Source organism: Ursus maritimus, unplaced genomic scaffold (genome assembly GCF_017311325.1).
Source record: "Ursus maritimus isolate PB19 unplaced genomic scaffold, ASM1731132v1 scaffold_25, whole genome shotgun sequence".
Lineage (NCBI taxonomy): Eukaryota > Metazoa > Chordata > Mammalia > Carnivora > Ursidae > Ursus > Ursus maritimus.
The window spans coordinates 38091720-38116565 of record NW_024425008.1 but is presented as its reverse complement, the minus strand read 5'-3'; the positions used below and the strand labels follow the sequence as shown (position 1 = coordinate 38116565).

The 24846-nt window shown below is 35.4% G+C and overlaps 1 protein-coding gene and 1 long non-coding RNA gene across 3 annotated transcripts in view; one reads left to right on the top strand and one right to left on the bottom strand.

Moving 5' to 3' along the window:
* LRRC9 (leucine rich repeat containing 9) overlaps nt 1-12157 on the top strand; it is a 113485-nt gene extending 101328 nt beyond the window's left edge. Inside the window, exons 30-33 of the mRNA XM_040641822.1 lie at nt 7031-7171; nt 9540-9684; nt 11129-11297; nt 12118-12157. Of these exons, the coding sequence (XP_040497756.1) occupies nt 7031-7171; nt 9540-9684; nt 11129-11297; nt 12118-12157 (495 nt within the window). The remainder of the gene's footprint in view (nt 1-7030; nt 7172-9539; nt 9685-11128; nt 11298-12117) is intronic.
* LOC121105230 overlaps nt 1-24846 on the bottom strand; it is a 51489-nt gene extending 26643 nt beyond the window's left edge. For both annotated transcript variants that reach the window (XR_005837701.1, XR_005837702.1), the window contains exons 1-2: nt 24699-24846; nt 9268-9328 (exon numbers count right to left, since the gene is read on the bottom strand). This is a non-coding gene — a long non-coding RNA (uncharacterized LOC121105230). The remainder of the gene's footprint in view (nt 1-9267; nt 9329-24698) is intronic.

The following is a 24846-nucleotide window of genomic DNA, read 5'->3' as shown; positions in this document are numbered from 1 at the left end:
CAATGGGGCAGAATTCTCGGTGGGACCAGTGTGGTCTCAGGATCCCTGGGGTCACAGAAAGAACTGGAGTGCCTGAGTGCAGCAGAGTTCCCAAGCATTGGAGCAGGTTATCTGGCTACAATTAGCAAGCCCCGGAGTGGGCTTTCATCTTGGGGTTGCCATAAACCATGAACTGGGGCAGGATCCAGTGACTGCCCTCTGAGCAGGGACCCAGCAAGCTGCAGAACCTCAGCGAGACCCTCACACGCCCCCAGGAGGAAAAACAGGGGTGTGCACACCATTGGGCCATGGCTTCCTGAGCAGAGGCCCTGCAAGTGGCACAGCCCTGGCTAGACCCTCCTTCTTCCCACAGAATGAGCAGTGAGGGTGTGCAAAACAGGAATCTGCAGGGCTTGGAGACTCGAAAGGGGGCCGAGTGTCAGAGATAAAAAACGCTTGGTCATAGGCTGGGTGAACCCAGAGTGAGGTCAGTAACCAGGTAGACAAAAGTGATTGACTACTTTTCCCTAAAGGAGCACTGAAGAGTGGGGGCTGCAGTCTTTCAGCTCTGCTGCTGGAGATGGGGCTCTGCCATTTTTATTTTCACCTTCTAAAGTGGCACAGAAAGCCATCAGGGAACAAAAGCCACACAGAGCAATCAGAACAGTCTACATTTAGCCTGGCCCCGTAGCAAGGGGTAGGGCAACCCCACCCAAGTACAGACCGCTGAGAATCAGAGTGGAACAGGCCCTCCCCAGAAGACCAGCAGGAACATTTGGCTAATACCAACTTCATGAATCATACATAACTGAAAAATTCCAGCGCTAGGGGAAAATAGTAGAATTCAAGGTTTTTTCCATGATTTTTTAGTCTTTCAGTTTAAAATTTTCATTTTCTTCTTTTCTTTTTTTTTCCTTGTCAACTAGTTTCTTATTTTATCAACTTTTTTTGTAAGTCTTTTTTTTAATTTTCATTTTTGCATTTATATTTTATAGATATATTCTTCATTTTTGGCTTCCTTTCACTATATTCAATTTAATTTTATATACATAAAAGTTTTCTTTCTTTACAATTTTGGGATCTAGCATCTTCTAACAAACAGACCAAAACACACCCATGACCAAATATATCACCCTGTTCTGTCCGCCTGTTTGATTATATTCTTTTTTCCCCTTTTTTCTTTTTTGGTTTCTGATCTCTTCTGATTTGTCTAGTGTATATTTCGCTGGGGTCATGGTTGACATTTTTATTATTTTTATTTTTATTTTTATTTTTTGTTCTCTCGTTCATCTATTCTTCTCTGGACAAAATGACCAGAAGGAAAAATTCTCAAAAAAAGAGAACAAGAGGTAGTATCACTGCCAGAGACTTAATAAATATGGATATTGGTAAATTGTCAGAGGTAGAATTCAGAATAATGATTATAAAGACACTAGCTAGGCTTGAAAAAAGCATAGAAGACACTACAGAATCCCTTTCTGGAGAAATAAAAGAAATAAGATCTAATCAGGTCAAAATCAAAAAGGGTACTGAGATGAAATCAACAATGGAGGTTCTTACTGCTAGCATAAATAAGGCAGAAGAGAGAATCCATGATATAGAAGGTAAAATTATGGAGAATAAAGAAACTGAGCAAAGGAGAGATAAACAATTACTGGATCATGAGGGGAGGCTTAGAGAGATCAGTGATTCTATAAAGCAAAAAATATTAGAATTATTGGGGTCCCAGAAAAAGAGGAAGGGGCGGCAGAAGGTATATTTGAGCAAATTATAGCTGAGAACTTCCCTAATCTGGGTAAGGAAACAAGCATTCAAGTCCAGGAAGCACAGAGAACCCCCCCCCCTTAAAAATCAATAAAAAATAGATCAACACCCTGACATATAACAGTGAAGCCTGCAAATTTCAGAGAAAAAGAGAAAATCCCAAAAGCAGCTTGAGACAAGATGTCCTTAACATACAAGGGTAGAAACATTAGACTGGTAGCAGACCTATCCACAGAGGCCTGGTAGGCCAGAAAGGACTGGTACGATATATTCAGGGTACGAAATGAGAAAAACATGCAGCCAAGAATACTTTATCCAGCTAGGATGTCATTCAGAATAGGAAGAGAGATAAAGAGCTTCCAGGACTAACAGAAACTAAAAGAATTTGTGATCACTAAACCAGCCCTGCAAGAAATATTAAAGGGGATCCTGTAAGCAAAGAGAGAGCCCCAAAATAATACAGACAATAGGAACAGAGACAATATACAGAAACAGTGACTTCACAGGAAATACAATGGCACTCAATTCATATCCTTCAATACTTACTCTGAAAGTAAATGGGCTAAATGTTCCAATCAAAAGACACAGGGTATCAGATTGGATAAAAAAGCAAGACCCATCCATATGCTGTCTGCAAGAGACTCATTTTAGAACCAAAGACACTTCCAGATTGGAAGTGAGGGAGTGGAGAACCATTTATCATTTCAATGGACATCAAAAGCAAGCTGGGGTAGCATTCCTTATATCAGACAAATTAGATTTTAAACCAAAGACTGTAGTAAGGGATGAAGGAAGATACTATATCATACTTAATGGGTCTACCCAACAAGAAGATCCAACAATTATAAATATTTATGCTCCTAACATGGGAGCAGGCAATTACATAAACCAATTAATAATAAAATTAAAGAAACACATTGATAATAATAGAATAATAGTAGGGAACTTGTAACACCCCACTCACAGCAATGGACAGATCATCTAAGCTAAAGATTAACAAGGAAACAAGGTCTTTGAATGACACAGTGGACCAGATGGACTTCACAGATATATACAGACCATTCCATCCTAAAGCAACAGAATACACATTCTTCTCAAGTGTACATAGAACATTCTCCAGAATAGATCACATACTGGGTCACAAATCAGGTCTCAACCAATACCAAAAGACTGGGATCATTCCCTACATATTTTTGGACCACAGTGCTTTGAAATTGGAACTCAATCACAAGACAAAATTTGGAAGGAACTCAAATACTTAGAGGTTAAAGAGCATCCTACTAAAGAATGAATGGGTCAACCAGGAAATTAAGAAGAATTTAAAAAATTCATGGAAACAAATGAAAATGAAAACATAACTGTTCAAAATCTTTGGGATGGAGCAAGGGTGGTCCTAAGGGGGAAGTGTATAGCAATACAAGCCTTTCTCAAGAAGTGAGAAAAGTCTCAAATACAAAACCTAACCCTATACCTAAAGGAGCTGGAGAAAGAACAGCAAATAAAGCCTAAACCAAGCAGGAGATGAGAAATAATAAAGATTAGAGCAGAAATCAATGAAATAGAAACCAAAAGAACAGTAGAACAGATGAATGCAACTACAGAAGCTGGTTCTTTGAAAGAATTAATAAGATCGATAAACCCTTAGCCAGACTTATCAAAAAGAAAAGGGAAAGGACCCAAATTAATACAATCATGAATGAAAGAGGAGAGATCACAACCAACACCGAAGAAATACAAACAATTATAAGAACATATTATGAGCAACTATATGCCAACAAATTAGGCAATCTGGAAAAAATGGATGCATTCCTAGAGATGTATAAACTACCAAAACTGAAACAAGAAGTAGAAAACCTGAACAGACCCATAACCAGCAAGGAAATTGAAGTAGTCATCAAAAATCTCCCAACACACAAGAGTCCAGGGCCGGATGGCTTCCCAGGGGAATTCTACTAAACATTTAAAGAAGAATTAATACCTATTCTTCTGAAGCTGTTTCAAAAAATAGAAATGGAAGGAAAACTTCCAAACTTGTTCTATGAAGCCAGCATTACCTTGATCCCAAAATCAGACAAACCCCACCAAAAAGAAGAATTACAGACCAATATCCCTGATGACCATGGATGCCAAAATTCTCACAAAGATACTACCAGTATGATCCAATAGTACATCAAAAGGATTATTCACCACGACCAAGCGAGATTTATTCCTGGGCTGCAAGGGCAGTTCAACATTCACAAATCAATCAACGTGATACAGCACAGTCATAAAAGAAAGGACAAGAGGGGCGACTGGGTGGCTCAGTCGTTAAACATCTGCCTTCAGCTCAGGGCATGATCCCAGAGTCCCGGGATCAAGCCCCACATTGGGCTCCTCCGTTGGGAGCCTGCTTCTTTCCCACTTCCCCTACTTGTGTTTCCCCTCTTGCTGGCTGTCTCTCTGTCATATAAATAAATAAAATCTTAAAAAAAAATAAAAGAAAGGACAAAAACCATATGGTCCTCTCAATTGATGCAGAAAAAGCATTTGACAAAATACAGCATCCTTTCTTGATAAAACTCTCCACAGGGTAGGGATAGAGGGAACATACCTCAAATCATAAAAGACATCTACAAAAAGCCCACAACGAATATCATTCTCAATGGGGAGAAACTGAGAGCTTTTCCTCTAAGGTCAGGAACACAACAGACATGCCTACTCTTACCACTGTTACTCAACATAGTATTAGAAGTCTTAGCCTCAGCAATCAGACAACAAAAAGAAATAAAATGTATTCAAATTGGCAAAGAAGTCAAACTCTCTCTCTTCGCAGATAAATGATACTTTATGTGGAAAACCCAAAGACACCACTCCAGAATTTGCTAGAACTCACATAAGAATTCAGCAAAGTGGCAGAATATAAAATCAATGTACAGAAATCATTTGTATTTCTATACACTAACAATGAGACAGAATAGCAATTAAGGAATCAATCCCATTTATAATTGCACCAAAAAACGTAAGATACCTAGGAATAAACCTAACCAAAGAGGTGAAGGATCTGTACTCTAAAAACTACAGAACACTTATGAAAGAACTTGAAGAAGACACAAAGAAATGGAAAACTATTCCATCCTCATGGATTGGAAGAATAAACACTGTTAAAATGCCTATGCTACCTAGAACAATCTACACATTCAATGCAATCCCGATCAAAATACCATTGACATTTTTCACACAGTTGGAACAAATAATCCCAAAATTTGTATGGAACCAGGAAGACCCTAAATAGCCAGGGGAATGCTGAAAAAGAAAACCAAGGCTGGTGGCATCACAATGCCAGACTTCAAGCTCTAATCAAAGCTGTAATCATCAAGACAGTGTGGTACTGGCACAAAAACAGACACATAGATCAATGGAACAGAACACAGAACCCAGAAATGGACCCTCAACTATCTAGTCAACTAATTTTTGACAAAGCAGGAAAGAATATCCAATGGAAAAATGACAGTTTCTTCAATAAATGGTGCTGGGAAAATTGAACAGCCACATGCAGAAGAATGAAACTGGACTAATTTCTTACACTACACAAAGATGAACTCAAAATGGATGAAAGACCTAAATGTGGGGCGCCTGAGTGGCTCAGTCGGTAAGCGTCTGCCTTCGGCTCAGGGCGTGATCCTGGTGTTCTGGGATCGAGCCCCGCATCAGGCTCCTCTGCTGGGAGCCTGCTTCTTCCTCTCCCACTCCCCTTGCTTGTGTTCCCTCTCTCGCTGGCTATCTCTCTCTCTGTCAAATAAATAAATAAAACCTTTAAAAAAGAAAGAAAGAAAGAAAGAAAGAAAGAAAAGAAAGAAAGAAAGAAAGAAAGACCTAAATGTGAGACAGGAATCCATCAAAATCCTAGAGAAGAACACAGGCAGCAACTTCTGTGACCTCGGCCACAGCAACTTCTTGCTAGATCCATCTCCAAAGGCAAGGGAAACAAAAGCAAAAATGAACTATTGGGACTTCATCAAGATAAAAAGCTTCTGCACAGCAAAGGAAACAGTCAACAAAACTAAAAGGCAACCTACAGAATGGGAGAAGATACTTGCAAATGGCGTATCAGATAAAGGGCTATTATCCAAGATCTATTAAGAACTTATCAAACTCAACACCCAAAAACCAAAGAATCCAGTCAAGAAATGGGCAGAAAACATGAACAGACATCTTCAAAGAAGACGTACAAATCGCTAACAGACACAAGAAAAAATGCTTCACGTCCCTTGGCGTCAGGGAAATACAAATCAAAACCACAATGAGATATCACCTCACACCGGTCAGAATGGCTAAAATTAACAAGACAGGAAACAATAAATGTTGGTGAGGATATAGAGAAGGGGGAACCCTCTTGCACTGTTGATGGGAATGCAAGCTGGTGCAGTCACTCTGGAAAACAGTATGGAGGTTCCCCAAGACACTAAAAATAGAGCTACCCTGACCCAGCAACTGCACTACTAGATATTTACGCCAAAGATATAAATGTGGTGATCTGAAGGGGCACCTGCACTCCTATGTTTATAGCAGCAATGTCCACAACAGCAAACTATGCGAAGAGCCGAGATGTCCATTGACAGATGAATAAAGAAGAGGTGGTATACATATATATGTATAATATTCTTTTGTGTAGATATATGCTCATCCATCAGAAAGGATGAAATCTTACCATTTAGATCAACATGGATGGAACTGGAGGGTATTATTCTGGGTGAGATTCGTCTATCAGAGGGAATCAATTATGGTTTCATTCATATGAGGAATATAAGAAAGCACAGAGGATCATAGGGGAAGGGAGGGAAAACGGAATGGGAGGAAATCAGAGAGGGAGACAAACCATGACAGACTCTTAACTATGGGGAAGAAACTGAGGGTTGTTGGAGGGGAGGTAGGTGGGGGGATGAGGTAACTGGGTGATGGGCATTAAGGAGGGCACATGCTATGTTGAGCACTGGGTGTATATGCAACTGATGGATTACTGAACTCTACCTCTGAAATTAATGATGTACTATATGTTGGCTAATTGAATTTAAATTAAAACAATAAAAAAAACAAAAACTAAATTTAAAAAGTTCGAATCTTCATTTAGCATAATAGGGAATTGGGAAAACTTTCAAAAAGGGAGCTTATATTTGTATTGTCTATTATAATGAATTAGCTATTATCTGTCATTTTTACTACCTGTGTTAAATTTCCTTCTCTATAAAAGTTAATCTTTGAAATAAAAGTTTTTTTAAAGGAATAAATTGTTATTTTTAACTCTATTCAGATTTGCAGAAAAACACTACATCGCCACGTGCTCATATTTCGGCTGCCTAACTTACAGATGTTAGATGGAATTCCTGTGAATTCAGATGATAGAGCTAAAGCTGAATTTCACTTCTCTGAACTACAAGCAAAGAAAACTTCGGTAATACTTCTATTATTTATACTTTTCCTTTTAAAATATATAATTATTAGTAAATTAAAACCAATTTACTAGGTAAATCTGGACTATGATGTTTTTGTAGATTATTTTAGTATCTATTTTAGTGATTGCTATCAAAAGCACCTTGATCTGGTGAATAGAGCACATCCACACACACAAATTCCAGGGAAGCTCCTTTTTACAGTAATGTAATTTGGCATAAAGAAAATTATTTAAAATCTGTGTGCCTCTTGCTCAATATGTGAGATACTGCTAGAGGGTAAGAATCTATAACATATCACTTCTATAAACCGAAACTAACAAACTCTTTCAGTTTAGCAGATAGGAAGGGAAGGAAGGAATTCTGACCTCAACTCTCCAGACTACATAGTTCATCTAACAAGGGAGATGTAAGCTTCTTTTCTTTTTGGCCAGAAAAATTGCACCTTTTACCTGCAAACTCTAAAAAGGTGTCTGACCATGACATGAAAGAGATGAGAGACAGAAGCCACAAAAGCATATCATTAGAAAATTCTATCCTTGACCACAAGGATTCTTTGAGACCATCCTACACAGAGACTAAACACAGAAAAGCTACGGTTTTTGAATAAAGAAGTAACCTTATTAGAGCTGTGCTTTGCAAGGTTTGAGAAAGAAGAGGCTGGAGGCAGCAAAACCAGTTAAGAGGCTTTTAGAATAATCTAAGAGGGAGACTATGAAGACCTAAACTAGGGTAGGGCAGTAAGAAGGTAAGTGAACGTCTAATGTAAGTGAAAGCCAGAGAGCAAGGACATTAGTCAGTGAACAAAGATTACTTTTAAAATGCATATTAAAGAGAAAAGAGGTAAGACTACTATAGATGCTTTCACTTAACTCAGTGGATTACCCAACACTCTCCATCCCTTCTGTAATACAACCTGATTCCCAAAGCACACTGGACGCTTGATACTATATATATTCAAATTTTAGCTGATGAGTATTTCATTATAGCTTCTTGGCTATTCTTTTCTATTTTTCAAATAGTAAATTCGGATTTTCCCCATTACTGCTATAATGTGTCTTGAGTGAATCTAGACACACATTCTAGCCATTTGAATCAGTGCCATATATAAGAACTTATTTTTCCACTTTTCTATATATAAGCATTTTATTAAAAAATATTTTTTGATTCATCTATACAGGGTTAATAAAATAAAAGGGATATACGAAGTCTTTATTTTAGAGAAGTCTATTTTAAGATTCAATAATAATGTTTATTTTCATGGCTAGAACAAACCTGAGCCACTATTTCTTCTAGCTATTCAGGAGACACAAAAACAGAATCCTTTTCAAGTTTATCAGTTCAGTCTAATTTATTTTTCTTTCAGTTACTGCTGTTCTTTCTTTTTTAACAGCAAGTAAAGAGGTAATAAATGAACTCTATAGCTGTCCTTTAAACCAGAACATTTTGGTGCTTTTGGTTTCAGAAGAAAATTTGACAACATTCTACATTAGTGACGGGAAGAAACTCTCCTACAAAGGAATTAGTTAGGGAATTTGAGATTGACCAGCTTTAGTAAAAGGCCTGATACTTTAGCGCTCATTACAAAGCTGCGTTCTTGGTAACACTCACTGGAACAGGGAAATCGGTCATTTTACACAAATGGCAAAAGCCTGTATCTCTAAATAAGTTGAATCATATATCCTGAATTCAGTATAAAGTATTCATATTTTTTAAAGTATAAAAAAGGTCAGTCTTAATGAAGACAGCAAGCATAAAATTCTAGGGAAACCAAGCGTCTCCAGCCTAAAATACTTTTCTCCTCTGTTTGCTGATTCCTGAAATTCTTTTAAAAGCCCCTTAATCCTCAAATAACTTAAAATGTAAACACCATTTAGAGAGTTAGCACATTCATTAAAAGTGATTGTTATAAGATGCTTTCCTGAGTCCCCTTTATTTACTTGTTTGTTTTTGAAAAACTAATTAACCGCAAGGCACTTGATGAGGTAATGCGAGGAATATAAAGATGTGGAAGATATAACTGTCACCATCCAGAAACTCCTGCTCAGTAAAAAAGAAACAAAGGGAAGAAAGCTTAATTCTCATTTTCTGCACTTACCTCATTAAGATTCTTTGGAGAGGGAGAGGCGCCTTCACACTACTGATGAGTACGATGCAGTCTGAAAAGACAGAACATAAGGTTCTGAGGGAGGTTAAGGGTTCAAAAGACTTGCACAGTTTCTGCCTCATACCAACTCAGTTTAGGCATGTAACTCCTGAACTAAAGAATTTTAAGTTGATTATCAAATAGGGCTTGCAATAAGAAACTAAATCTATTGATCTGAGTTTTGGAGGTGAGCTGTTCTTAACTGTTTTTCTTTAATTATGTAGTTTATTCCTGTTACCAGCTCTCCAATGGACGGGGGATCATTTGGCCAAGTGAAAGCTCCTCCCATAAAGATAACAAATGTAATTCTGCCTGGTGCATTTAGCCATTACTTGGGATCTGACTTCACTGTAACTCCTGAAGTGGAAGGTATTTTGACAGTTTCAAAGTAAATGTAAAAGCAAACAAACAGAACACTTCATTTGAAACCAAAATCTCTTTGACTTCTAATACTACTTAAAATTGCATTTTTAAATTTACATTTCCTAAAATTGCATGTTTGTTCAAGTTTCATGTGGTAATTCTCACTTTAGAGTCTATAGTATTTTTGGGTTTTGCTGAACTACTAATATGTTGTAACTAAACATTTGCTCATAATGTGAACTTCGTAATACTTGTACAATTATTTCTTGAATTATCTATTTTCAAAGCTTTTGTTTCATTCTATGTATTTCATAGCATATGAAACCAATTCATTAGTATGTCCTGATAAAAGTAGAAAGTCAAAGGTTTCAAAATATCTGTGACAACAGATTCTTGGGGTACAAAGAGAAGATCAGACTTTATCCTTGAAACCACAAATAAACAATGAAGCTAATACTAGAAAAGAGTTTCAAGAGGTAGAGCTCTAGAGCAGTGAGCATATTAAAAGGACAGGGCATGGAAATGATTCCTTCTATAATATACATTTTAATTCAGGCTTAGATTAAACCTTTTCCCATATTCCAAATCTTCACTGGCTATCTTTTGGTAAAACTGGGGGCAGCTACTCCTCTGAGGGCTCACCTCTTCCATTCCTTATAACATCCCACTTTGCATGGGACCACTGTTAGACAATAAAATTGAACATCACGGTAATTATAAAATGATCTACGAGCCTACTAAGAATGGTAGATTGCTCTGTGTGATTATTTTTAAAGGAAACTCAGTTAAACCCAAAATAACTTACTTTGTTAAGATGTTATTTTTTAACTTATTTTTCATACTTCTACATATGTACAGCTTTAAGATTTTAGTCACAGTGAGAATTTGTATGCTTTTGTCCAGTAGATATAACTATCAGTAGGACTGGACATCCCAAATTATTAGCCTCCTTAACAGTATAATGTTATCTTCAGGAACGTCATCAATATCTTCTCTCTTTTTTTTTTCCTTTGGCACTAAGTTCAACCTTGGATTCGTCTCCATTATGTCCTTCTCAGATGCCTGTCTTTAGGATTTGTTATGTGACTATTTTTTTAGGTTTTTCTTGAAAAGTCCTATAATTTCTCTCCTATTTTTACACTATGTTGCCGCAATTTTTATTTTGAAAATTATGGTCACATTATCTCTACATTTATTATAGCACACAGCTCTAGGTATTTATATTTTTAAAAATTACCGAGAGACAATCAAATAGATTCACTAACTCAGAGAAATTTAAGTAGCATTAAGTGCTAAAAATCTATTCCAATTCTATATTTTTATTTAAAATGTTTTAATTCATATTATGAAATACGTACAGCACACATTCAGTTGAAGGGCCACCAAGCTTTATTACTTCATTCATTTTATTACTTAATGCTTCTCCTTGTTTCACAATTCTTAATTTCAGACAAAAAAAACAAGAATGCAGGCATTCTGACAAATAATCCTCGGAGCATCCATGCAGAAATAGCTTTTCGGCAACTCAGAGGGATAAACCTCTCTCCATCTCTTTTATCACATCAGAGTATGGCATCTCCAACTGCACAAACGTACCAGAGCAACCCAGATGAGGGAAGGTAAAACTATTCTGTGTTTCAATACCATTTCTCATCATTAAAAAAAACTCCCCAAATTTGCTAGTCGTGTATAAACATAGGAAATATTGTTATATAGTATTATTTATTTACTAAGAGCTGGAAAAAACTGTCAGATAGCATACAGCTTCTTCTCCCATATTCACCAAACTTTCCCAAAGTCCTGTGTATTTACATCATAATTCAAAGAGGCTTAGAAATGGCTGTCAAGGTAGAATAGTGCTCACCTAATGCTTGTATGAAGGAACACTGAAATAAACACTTATAATTGCACTCTCCCATGTCATTTCTCATTAAATATGCAAAGCAGTTCAGTTATATTTTGAACAACAGACAAATTCAATTTATCTGTTGTGAAATCACAAAGACCAAGAATTTTGTAAATTCTTCAAGCCTCTCGTCTGGTCTGGACCCTAGCCCTAGAGGCCAGCTCAGTGCCTAAGAACCTGTTACTTCTCGCTAAGAATCTACTCTGTTGCTCAACATCTGTCCACCTAGACTTCCAATCCTTATCTGTCCCCCAGCTTCTTTGTAGCCAAGCTCCAATTCATCCATTAATGACCTACGCAGCAGCAGATCTAGTGCAGGCCTGGCTTTTGCTATATTGAATTCCCTGTTGAGTCCTCAGGACAACCTGAGTTTTAGATGTCCAAGAATAGGGTCATTTTCTCTGTTGTACTGTCTTTTTGAAATTGAACACATATAAAATACAGAAATTATTTACTGCAGAATTACCTTAAATTAGCTGACCATTAAGAAAATAAGCCATAATTATCTGACTCAAATATTTTATTTCCGACAGAATTCCTGGCAGCCACTTTTCAAGATCAAATCGAATGTAACTGCCTAGAGAAACGAATATACACCAAGAAACCTATTTCTGTTTAGTAGTTGTACAAAAACTAGCAGTGTCAGTGAAAAAATTATCTAAGATAATCATGTTACTTATTTTACTGAAGAACTTCAGTTCCATTTGAAGATAATCTCTATCAACCTGGTTGAATTTTATTTAATATCACCTCTCTTAAACTTTTGTTATGGCTATCTTAATTATTCATTTGAATTTCTATATTAGAAAAATCATGAGCCATTATATCATACAATTTGAAAAGATAGAAGTGACTTAAAACAAAGTCCAGAGAATCAAATATTTAGTCCTGGTATTGGAAGCATTTAGTTACAAAATCTTATTATGGCCTATCATATGAAGATACTAAGAAAAGGTAATTCTAGTAAAAAAGCATATGTCATTTGTTGAATATTTATTTGGAGTTACTTAAAACTAGAGCATACATTTCTTACCAAACACAACTATTACTAAAACAAGTTGAGTTTGCTCATTGAACTACAAATTCGTTTTTAGGACTATAATTGGAAAAAAAAATACCCTTAAACCAGATCTGCCCTAAGAATTATTTAGCGATGCAAATTAATGGCATCAGTAGTACTTCCTGAAGGTGGATAACTGTCAGTGCAACTAGGCATTCATGCTCTAAAAATAAAAAAGTACTATTTCAAATACAAAATTTGTTAATTGTGCCCATAGTAATATAATTTCACAAGCAGTTTTAGGCTAAAAAGAACACATGTTCAAATTGAGTGGACACATTTAAATTTGAAACCCTTATTAATTATATTTCACTGGAAATAATTTTTCTAAAATATTATGCTGTATAGTACTAGGACAGATCACAAATCAAATATGGTTTTGAATTTCATTGTTTTATTAAATACAGTTCTTTAAATTAATGACTAACTTGACAACCATATTTTGATATAAGTGGGCTATGATTCATGAGCCGATTTTCCAAGTATTGGTTCAACATCACATGTAGTTTTCATACAATTTTAGATGTTCCTTACATGAAAATAAATTTTTACTAAAATATTTGTATTTTATAATCTATCTGGACATAGGCTTAACAATATTTTGGAAACTAATTCCAATGTGTATGCAACAATTTTTATCTTTTCTTTTTTAAATGCTGTATGTTTGTGATGTAATCATGTAATATTTAAAATTTCAAAACTAATACAGATTGATTTTATACCTCTTAATGTGTGGTTTTTAAACAACTATTACTCTTGGGTGAAAATAAGATCCTTTGTTTAAAAATAACTATGCAGTTCTTAAGATGTCCAGAAGATGTCTTTGTTGCCCTTTAGTTTTGACAATTGCTTTCCTCACAGTACTCTAATGAGTGTCTGCCCTTCTCTGTTACTAACTTGGTATCATCAGCTCTTTTTCTTTCATGATTCTGTACAAATGAAATATTGAATATATGTTGCTTTTGTAATGACAGTTGTCTTTTAAAATAATAAACTGGATGGGAAAAATAAGTGTAACTGGCTTTCACTAGAGAAAAGGAATTTTCAAGAATTAGAAAAATACAAAGCAGGACAAACATAACTCATTATTCAGCATCCACTTAACATTTAGCATATTTTCTTGTAGCCATTTTTCCTATGCATTTGTAATATATTTGAGATCTATCATTTGATTTTTATGTACTATACTGTGTTAAATTCTGAGATATCATTTCTTTTATAAATTTTTAATTACATCTGAATTTCTTCTTGAAAGTAAATTAATTTGTAATACATAATTTTTTTTTTATTTTTAAAGGGGGGAGAGGAGATGAGGGGTAGAGAGAGAGAATCTTCCATGCTCAGCATGGAACCCTATGTAGGGCTCAATCTCACAACCCTGAGATCATGACCTGAGCCAAAATCAAGAGTCGGACGCTTAAATGACTGTGCCATCCAGGTGCCCTGGTAATAACATAATTTGATAGTAACACTAAAAATAATTTGAAAATGTATCTAGGCATTTTAGGTACTACAGAAAATAGACACAGATCCAACCTTTAGAACATTTTAATATAAATACGTGACAAATAATTTCATGTAAAGCAATGAAGGGGGTGATTACTAACATAATTTACACAGTTCTGAATTTTTTTCTGCCACGAGAGCAGATGACACTAACATGATAGACAACATACTCCCCTGAGAATGCCTAGATGGCTTAAGCCACATTGGTTATGTGTAGCTCATTAAACAATAGCTAGAACTTCATTCCTTTCCTGCTCAACAAAACAAAAAAAATGTAATTGAACATGAGGGATGTTTTTATAGGAGTGACTTTAGAACTGCCCTAAATAATTCAAGTAAATAATTCACAAACTGAGGAATTTCAAGTTATAGAGTTATTTGTAACATACTTCACAACTGATTATGACAAAACAGGCAAGTGGTGATGCTTTAAATTTACAAACCACTAGCCCATATTTTACATGGTTTATCCTAATAACCCACTCTGTGAAGTAGATATGACATGTATGGTCTCCATTTATAGATAAAGAAACTGGCTTAAGGAAAAGAGCTGATATCATACCAACTCCTAGATTTTTTTCAACTCCAAATTCATCACTTTTTCAATTACTACAAGTGAATCGACATTTAATTATTACTAATGTGCTATGTAATCAGCTGTTGTAGAGCCCTAATGTACGTAAAAATGGTAAACTATTTATTCATTCTCTTCCGGTATATTTAGCTTAGGGAAAATGCATAATTTCTACAGTAAAATTAGTTCTTTGCTCCCAGCAAATGTCCTGATAGATTAATTTTACATGCAGTCATATGCATGAATACATGACTTGTTTTAAATTAAAAACAATTCCACAAACAACCTGGAAAGCTAAAAATTAGGAGCCTACAATGCTGAACTTAATATAAATGATGTCAAAGTGATCTTCCGATATGTATATATGAATTTTGACTATAATAAAGTAATCATTCAATAATAATTTTATTACTTACTTCTATTGTTATAGTTCGAGACTTCTCTGATTGTTGGCACAAGATTAACTATAGTTGTGAACACATATTTACCTAGAATATTTAGTGTGTACTGTGCGTGTATGTTTGCAGGCACCCATGGCCAGTTTTCAAATAATCTTTATATTTAAGTAACATGCCATTTCACTATTTATTCATATCTTTCATACATTATGAGAAGTATTTACTTTAAAACAGTAGATCTTATTGTTAGTCATGCTTTAGGTTCTTAGTTTCAATTAAATGTTACATAAAAAGAAGTAAATTATTTATAGTTCTGTAAGAATAGAAACAAGTGCTTATGGCCAAGTTCTGTTGGTTATTCAATGAATCTGATCAAGTCAATCCTTTTTATAAGGTAGAAACTGGCTGGTTTTTTAAATTCCTCTGCTATAATACTTAGAGCTTCTGGATGACATTCAAGTGCCTACCTGCTTTTCTTTTTTTTTTTTTTTAAGATTTTTTTTTTTAATTTATTCATTTGACAGAGAAACAGACAGCCAGCAAGAGAGGGAACACAAGCAGAGGGGGCGGGGGAGGAAGAAGCAGGCTCCCAGCCAAACAGGGAGCCTGATGTGGGGCTTGATCCCAGAACCCTGGGATCACTCCCTGAGCTGAAGGCAGATGCTTAATGACTGAGTCACCCAGGCGCCCCCCTACCTGCTTTTCTTATCCATCTCTCTGCACTTGCCTTCATTATTAAAATATCTTTTAGGACTTTTATTATTTTCTTAAGTAATCTCTACACCCAACGTGGGGCTCGAACTTGCAAGATCAAGAGTCACATGCTCTACTGACTAAGCCAACCAGGTGCCTCTATCAAAATATGTTTAAAGAAAAACTATACAAATTACAATTTTAGTTCACAGTTGCCTTTAAGACTAGGTCAGTAAGAAGAACAGAGTTATTTTTTTAGTAATATTTTCTTTCTAGAAGTTTTTATTTTATAAAAGTATGAATTATAACATTCTTTATAACTCTTTTTCTTTCATTGATGAATAAAAATGTTTTGTAAGCTGGGCACTTGGGTGGCTCAGTTGGTTAAGCATCAGACTCTTGATTTCGGCTCAGGTCATGATCTCGGGGTTGTGAGATCGAGCCTGTGTCAGCCTCTGTGCTGGGTGTGGAGCCTGCTTAAGATTCTCCCTCTTCCTCTCCCTCTGCCCCTGTCCTCCCTCCCTCTTTAAAAAAAAAAAAAGTTTTGCGAACTACTGAAAAGACATTTCACAAACTAAATTCGTGCATTTTTTTATCTTAAAATTTTGTTTTGGTGAGGATTTTTCCTTATAATTAAGATCAAATGAATGATTTTATAGCTAAAACATGAAATATTATAACCTGAAAATAGAATATTCAAAGGAACTCAGAAGTGAAGTAGCTTCAAAAGTGGTGATTATCTGAAATCAAATTATTGATCATTTATGTTTTATTTATTAGGCCTTTCCTTAACTATATGGTCTCTTAGGGATATCAAAAAGCTAATTCATCAACATCATCATTTTCCATATAAAATACATGTGAGTCTGAAATGCCAAATTTAAAATTAGAATGAATTTTTCTTTATATTGTATCATTAAAAGTAAGAGTATTTCCATAGGCTCTGAATAAAATTCTAAGTAACTTACAAATGCTTAAATAAATACATTTCATACCAGAAGAGTTTCATTTTTTAAACATTACAAAGAGAGGGGGGAAAGGTTAGTGATGATCCTACTATTTTTATAAACCATTTTTGGTTACATTTATTTTTAAATAAAAATATTTGTATTTTAAATAGAAAAAAAATAAAATGTGGTTTAAAAGCTGTAGATTTTAATCATGGACGTGTATGTTTTATATCTTGCTTACTGTAAAACATTTCTTCTAGAAAATGTTTTAGATAATTTTAGCCATTTGGCTGTACTATTTGTTCCATCTTTAATTATAACACAATGCCCCCTCTCCCATTCCTCCGCAAAATGTTTTGCAGGTATGTTTCTCAAAGAACAACCAAAAGAGGTTAATCTGTAAAAAATATATCAATAACATTTTTAAGTGTCCAATTATTTCTTATTTCTTCCCATCAATTTGGCTGAAAACAGGTATTTACAAACACTGGTAGCCTACTTTCTTATGGTCTTTCACTTTACTTTTATGAAGTGCTTTAAAAGAGTTCAATCAACCTTAATGGCGCATTTTTAGTTAAGGAAATAGAATAGGGAGAAGTCAATTTGAGTTCCCAGATGAACAAGTGTCTTGAGAAAGAATAGGCATAAATGGTTTTAGAAAACAGAGAGAGTAGGAGTAAAATGCAGTAAGCAGAGCACTCAGAGAAGCCAGATACAATGGAAAGAGTAAAATACTGCAGAGCTTTTTAAGCTACATACAATTGGAACAATGGACTTGATCCAGCCATCTATGTTAAACTGTTAAAAGGTGAAAAGCAAGCTGGAATTCTATAAAGAGTGTTGAGGAACAGTAGAATGAAGAGCTTTAAATATAAAGAGAATGAATGCAGTCATTCAATAGGATGGAAATGAAGTCAAAATTGGCATATTTCCCTGGTTAATTTACCTTGTGAAGGACTCTGTTCAGTTTTAGGTATTAAGCCACTATTAGCAACAAAATAGTCTTTAAATTGCCACCTTTGGAGTTATTAAGCAACAACATAATGTACATCTGTGAATTTCATATGTACATACCACATATGCATATACATGCAGGTAAAAATACAACACATAGGTCTCATATAATTGTTAACAATTTAATATTATAGTCTACAGCAATCAATACACTATATACGTCAAACTTCCCATTCTTCAAAAACAAGAAAGGCTAATTTAGAGTTAGTGGCAAAGATGCAAGTGTACAATTATAAAAACTTAGAAAACTAACCTAAAAGAACACATGTAACTCATAGAATACAATACTGTGGAATGACTGAATGGGTTAATTTTTTTTAATTAGCTGGCAGTCAATCAGAAGAGATTTTTTCACATTTTGGGAAAACTTTTATTGAATACACTGCTATACCTTCCTGCTTTAGTAACTAGAATAAATAAAATTTTGTTTTCAATGATTTATAGTGCCTCAGGGTGATAGCTGTGCATGATTTACAATTTTACAGAAATGTAGCTGGAAAAGTGTATAGAATGTGACCTGTAATGTTTTCAGTGAATGTATATCTATGGAACCACATCTAAAACATCTATAAATAGAAAATGCGTAAGACTAAACATTTATTAATGTTAACAGGCTGGGCTATTAACTTTCAAAAAGGATGAGAATGTTAGCCATATAATCATCATCCTTTTTTCTGTTATTAAATGCTTTAAATGTTTGTTTATTCTCTTTAGACTTAGTATTAACTGACAAATATTGACATTATTAAGGATTTAAACCACAGCTACAACAGACTTCAGCAACAGTAAAGATTTCCTAGTATCACAAAACTGTTTGAATATAATGCTAATTCCAGGTTTTTTTCAGTGCACTGTAGGAAAATTCCAGTTAACTTCAATATTTAGAAAAGAAATCATCAAAAACAGTTATTAAGGATAATAAAGGCCAAACTTAATTTTTAAAGAGCTTTATTTTCATGGAGGAAACAAAAAATGAAAAAAAAATCTTGTAACTCAAAAAGTAAAGTAGTTATTTCTAATATTAGATCCTGCATATTTTTTATTACTTTCAATTATATTCAAAAGATCAAAAAAAGAATACTATTACGAGCCTAGATGAGGAAAATCAAGTGAAAACAAAGCAGAATATTGGTATCTCAAGTAATTTTATATATATTTGGTTATAAATAAGTTTACCTCCCTTACTGGATCTTACACATTTAAGTTATTTTACCTTGAGATCAGTTATTAATAATATACTGTTTTGTTTCTCACTGAATTTTGTAATTTTATTTATTATGTTTATAATGAGTCTTTCCATGGTTTTGGAGGGGAAAGAACAAAAATGATTTTTTTAAAAATTCTAAAATCTACTAATTTAACTGATGGTATAAGATTATAAAAAAATATTTAAAGTTTATGGGCTTATAAGTTTTTAAAAACTCATACTATTCCTTTGATATATATCACTTTTTCACCTGTATGTGTGATCAAGCTTACCACAGCTGACTCGCCTATATATCATTTTTTTTAAAGATTTTTGTTTAAGAGAGAGAGAGCATGTGCGCACACAAGTGGGGGGTAGGTAGAGGCAGAGGGAGAGGGAGAAGCAGACTCCCCGCTGAGGAGGGAGCCCGACATGGACTCAATTCCAGGACCCCAAGATCATCACCGGAGGAGCCAAAGGCAGATGCCTAACCGACTGAACCACCCAGGCACCCCTAAATGGCCTACATGTTAAAGAGGGTAAGCACATTAATAATGTTCTGGCAAAGAATAGACAATACACAAGTAACAAAAAGAATGACATAAATCAAAGAGCTGTCCTCCCATATGGTAGATCGCTTCTATTTCATGACATTATACTCTTATTGTTCTTTTACACTTAAAAAGATGTATACCTCACCATCTGGGACACCAAAAACTCAATTATATACCGTTATCAAATCTTCAATATCAGTATGACAAAGAAAACCATATCAGTACCAAACCCCAAGATCTATGAAATTATTTCCCCTAGAAATTACAAACTTAGAAGACTTCAGGGACCTGCCACATAACCTAAATGAAGGAGACCAGATAAAAGAAAAATTAACAGGCAGAAATATAATCAGCTGCACTTTTACTGAAATAAAATGTGCTAGTTTCCATTTGCCCTTCCAGATCTACACTACACCTTTTTCCTGCTTTGTGACTCTAGAGAATGACTCATGGACAACATCAACCAGGTTTCTTTGTGTCTCTATCTGGCAGTTGGGTTTAGCCAATGGAAGACACTGGCAGTCTATCAAAGAGAGGGAGAAGAATAAAATTTAGGCTTCAGTAGTAACTGTATTCCTTCACAAGGGCCCCAGCTCCTCTTAGGCTCTCCTAAAACTCTCTGGATTCTTTTTATACTTCAGGCCTAAGGCTGATGCAAATTTGTAATGCTTCACCAGTGCTGGTCTTTTATAATTCATTACTCACCTGGTTTGGAACTGACACCTGACACCTTTTTCTTCTACAGCAAGATGTTAATGTGAGGTTGGAGTTGTGATTGCAGCATTAAATACAGACTTCAATTCTGGGAGCCATGTTTTTAAATTAGTCTCACGGCCAAAAAAAAAGAAAAGTGTTCACAAATACAAGAACTTTAATTATGGATAAAATCTTTCACAGTAGTTTTTGCATATTACTCCTGCAATGTCTATAGAATTCTGGTATTCCAATGTCACTTATTTAATTTTCAATTCATTAAATTCCATTTATAACTATTTTTTCTCTTGACGGACATCTAGGGTCTTTCCATAGTTTGGCTATTGTGGACAAATGAATAGGTAAAGAAGACACACACACACACACACACACACACACACACACACACACAATGGAATATCACTCAGCCATCAAAAAAATGAAATCTTGCCATTTGCAACGACGTGGGTGGAACTAGAGGGTATTATGCTAAGTGAAGTAAGTCAATCAGAGAAAGACAACTATCATATGATCTCACTCATATGTGGAATTTAAGAAACATAACAGAGGATCATAGGGGAAGAGAGGAAAAAATAAAACAAGATGAAATCAGAGAGGGAGATAAACCATAAGAGACTCTTAATCGTAGGAAACAAACTGAGGGTTGCTAGAGGGGAGGTGGGTGAGGAAATGGGGTAACTGAGTGATGGACATGAAGGAGGGCACGTGATGTAATGAGCACTGGGTGTTATATAAGACTGATGAATCACTGAACTCTACCTCTGACACTAATAACACATTATATGTTAATTGAATTTAAATAAAAAATTAATTAAAAAATAAGTATAACTATTCATTCTCATTATCAGTATTAAAAAAAACTAACTGCACAATTAGTTCATATTCCTAAAGTCTGAAATCATGTAAACACTGAAATCTATCTTTAACTCCAGATATTTAGAAGTGTCATACAGGCCAGCACTTGCTTTTCTGGAAATTAATTTCAGCCTAGCTTACCTAGGCTGACTACTTGTCAAACTTGCAAAGATAAAATTTCTCTAGGATTGCATAAAGTAAACCATATGTCTGTGTAGCTACTAGTGAATGTCATTCCAGAGGAATTTTCAGAGCATTTAGATGTAATATCAGCCCAAAAGGCTGTCCTTAAACCAATCTTCATCTGTGATCTGAGCCAAGAATTTTGTGGATGATTTGCACAAATCAGTTTTCCTAGTTGAAAAGACTCTCTTCAAAACCGTGCTTGACTAAGCACCAAACCTATTGTGCAGCACAGCAATCTACAGTATTGTGCATCCAGTTCATTAAGCTCCCAGCCCCACTCCACCCCCAACTCCACTGTGGACTTTTTTTTCCCTCAATTGGAGGTAATTTAGTATTTTGGACCAAAGGCCTAAAGAATTCTTTTTCTTCATTATTAAATCTTATTAACTATAGCCCTACACCATGCTCCAGAATTTTTGTTTCCTTTACTGTCAGCCAGTATTTAAAGTTTACAGTTAGGTCCTTCTCTGTGATTCTTGATGATGATTTTTTTTTTATTGTTCCTGTTTTTGTAGTTGTTAGTTATTTTGTTAGAAATTGGGGGACAGTGATTCATTCACCTATCTTAATCTAGAAGTTCTTACATGAAGATTTTCATGTCTTTCCTAAACATACAAAAGTAATTCATGTACGAGTTTAGTGTCTAAAATGCTGAGTAAAGCTATATTAATCTAAAGGGAACCTAGTGTATTGAAGATTGGTTTTATCAAGGTTAGTAGAAATAAAATGAGTTTGATTAGTAAATTCAAGAAGTATATACATAGAAACTTTGAGGAAAGTTGGACAAAATGGGAAACCCAACAGAAGTAAGGAATGTTTTGCATTTTTCAACCTAAGGAGTAAGAAAGCTATGGATACTACTTACCAGGATTAAGGTTTTGGTAAAGTCTCATGACTACACTGGTTGTCCTGGCAATGGGAGCCCCACCATATGAAAGTGATATTATAATGAAAAGAAAAACAGCCAAACTCATGCACATGAAGTACAGGAGAATTAAAGGCAAAGTAACTTATGATCTGGCTAGCTCTATCTTGGGAAAATGTCTGGGGATGTTAAATTTGAGAGTGTTTGTGCACTATATAATCAGATAATGTAATCAAGTGTGATGTATCCATAGTAACTTATCTGTTGTACTTATGGCAATCACAACCTGGAAGGGTTTTTGAATTGAGAAAATGAAAGAGCTTATTATCTTCCCATCAAGTATAAGATGGTTAGGGTTTTAGGGAGTTCTAGTTCTTTGTTGTTTACATAGCTTTCCCCATCCTTTGCTATGGACCCAGGTTTGTTCTGCACAAAGAGAAAAGTGGGATTAGAACTAAGAGTCAACACAGAAGTTCCTTGCTCCCATTGAGAATCATACTGACCCTACAAATAAATAGAGATAAAACTGGATTGTACATCTGTGCTCTTCTCTGCAGAAGTAGAAAATGCCACATTTAACATTTGCATACAGTTTTTCCTGTAACTTCTACAAACATCTCCACCATTTCTTTAACTTACTGATGAAAAGAATTTCTAATCAGGTTCACATTTACAAATCTTTGTTACTAATCAGAGTAAATAATTTTCTCCTGCACTCAATAGATTATGTGGCATAAGAAGAAATCTATTCGGTCTTTATCCCTAGTTTCTGACACAAAGCTCCTAAAACCCTTGGAATTTTCTGAGTGATGAGTATCTTTTTCATTCATAAGGAGCCCCTTTAAAGCACACCTGAGTTTATACTAATGAGGTGACAAAAGGTGGGGGCTCCTAGACAGCATCAGGATGGAACTGGTCACCAGAAAGACCAAGTGATTAGAGGGTTAGAACTTTCAGCCCCACTCATGACCTCTGAGAAGGGGAAGTGGGGTAGAAGTTGGAGATTAAAGATCTGTAGCAACTCTTCCAGGAGGGTTTGATGAGCTTCCAGGGTGTTACACAATCCGCATGGCAGGATGGCTGGCACACCCCAATTTCATAGAGACAGCAGCTCCTGCACTAGGGACCCTTTCGAACCTCACTCTATGTACCTCTTCTTCATCTCTATCCTTTATCTTTTATAATAAACTGGTAAACATAAGTAAATATTTCTCTGAGTTCTGTGAGCCACCCTAGCAAATTAATCTAATCTGAGGAGAGGGTTGTGGGAACCTCTAATTTATAGCCAATCAATCAGAAGCACAGGTAACAACCTGAACTTGAGGCTGGTGTCTGAAATAGGGCTAGTCTTGTGAGACTGAACTCTCAATATGTGGGGTCTGATGCTATCTCCAGATAGATAGTGTCAGAAGTGAGTTAAATTTGTATACACTTAGTCAATCTACTAAGAATTGGAGAATTGCTCGGAGATGTGGGGAAGAAACACATTGGAACATGTAAAAAATACTGACGACTGTGGCAAAATACCAAAGGTAATCATCTATGAATACTAAAATTAATAGATGGCAGTATAACCAGGATATTAGAATGTCCTCTAAGAATTTTCACACAACATATTTTAACTACAAATAGAAAAACCTGGTAAACACCACTTGAAGTGATCAAAGTTAACATCACGAATAATAAGATATATCGATACCCTGATATGATGCACTGATAGTCAGTTCTGTGGTATTCTTGCCAAAAATACATAAACTGATCATGAGAAAATATCAGAAAGACCCAAACTAAGGGGCATTCTACAAGTAACTAGCCAATAACTCTTCACAAGTGTCGAGGGCATTGAATAATGAAAACTGAGGAACTATAATAGATTGGAGAAAACTAAGGAGACATAGCAACTAAGTGTAATATATGGGATTCTGGATTGGATCCTGGACCAGGAAAAGGACGTGAGTGGAAAAACTGGTGAAATATGTTAAGGTCTGTAAATTAGTTAACAGTATTTATCAATGTAAATAGCTCACACAATCAATAGGAAAACCGGAAAACCAGGCTCATAGAATGAGTTCCATGGAAAGCTGAGTGGCCACAATCACAGGCAATGTCATGACACAAGAATAATTTAATTAGGGCACCACTGCCTTGCTGCTACATGGGTGCTACTGGGCTCTGGATGTTCCTGCTGCCATCAGAATGAACTCGATTTCTGCTTCTTTGCTTCCCATGATTACACTGAAAGTCCCAGGAAGATGGCCAAACTTATACTGCCTGCCAAACCTTAGTTATAAGAGTTTAAAATAAGCGTAAATATTTTGCAACTTCCCAGGTGGGACCCCGCTTTCCCAGTAAGGCTGCCACAGTGCCAAACAAAACAAAAGGATTCAAATGTTGGGCACAAAAAGGCGACAAATATGCAGTACGTGAAATTATTTAAACTATTTTAATGGAGTTGAACAGGAACGTTGATGTTAAGAATTTTTAAAGTGCCTTCACTGTAAAGTGGGTATAGTAAACTACGGGAGTTGTTCTTTTTGTCTGCCCAGATAATTTTCCTACCTTCTTTCTTCAGATTCCTTTGGGAAACTCCTCCTCAATTCTGTTAGTGTTGGGGCTGCCAATGATAGGGGTAGGCACACAGGACCTGAAATTGAGATAATAGACATTGGGAGAGTGATTTATTTCTGCCACTGCAATTGCTTAACTG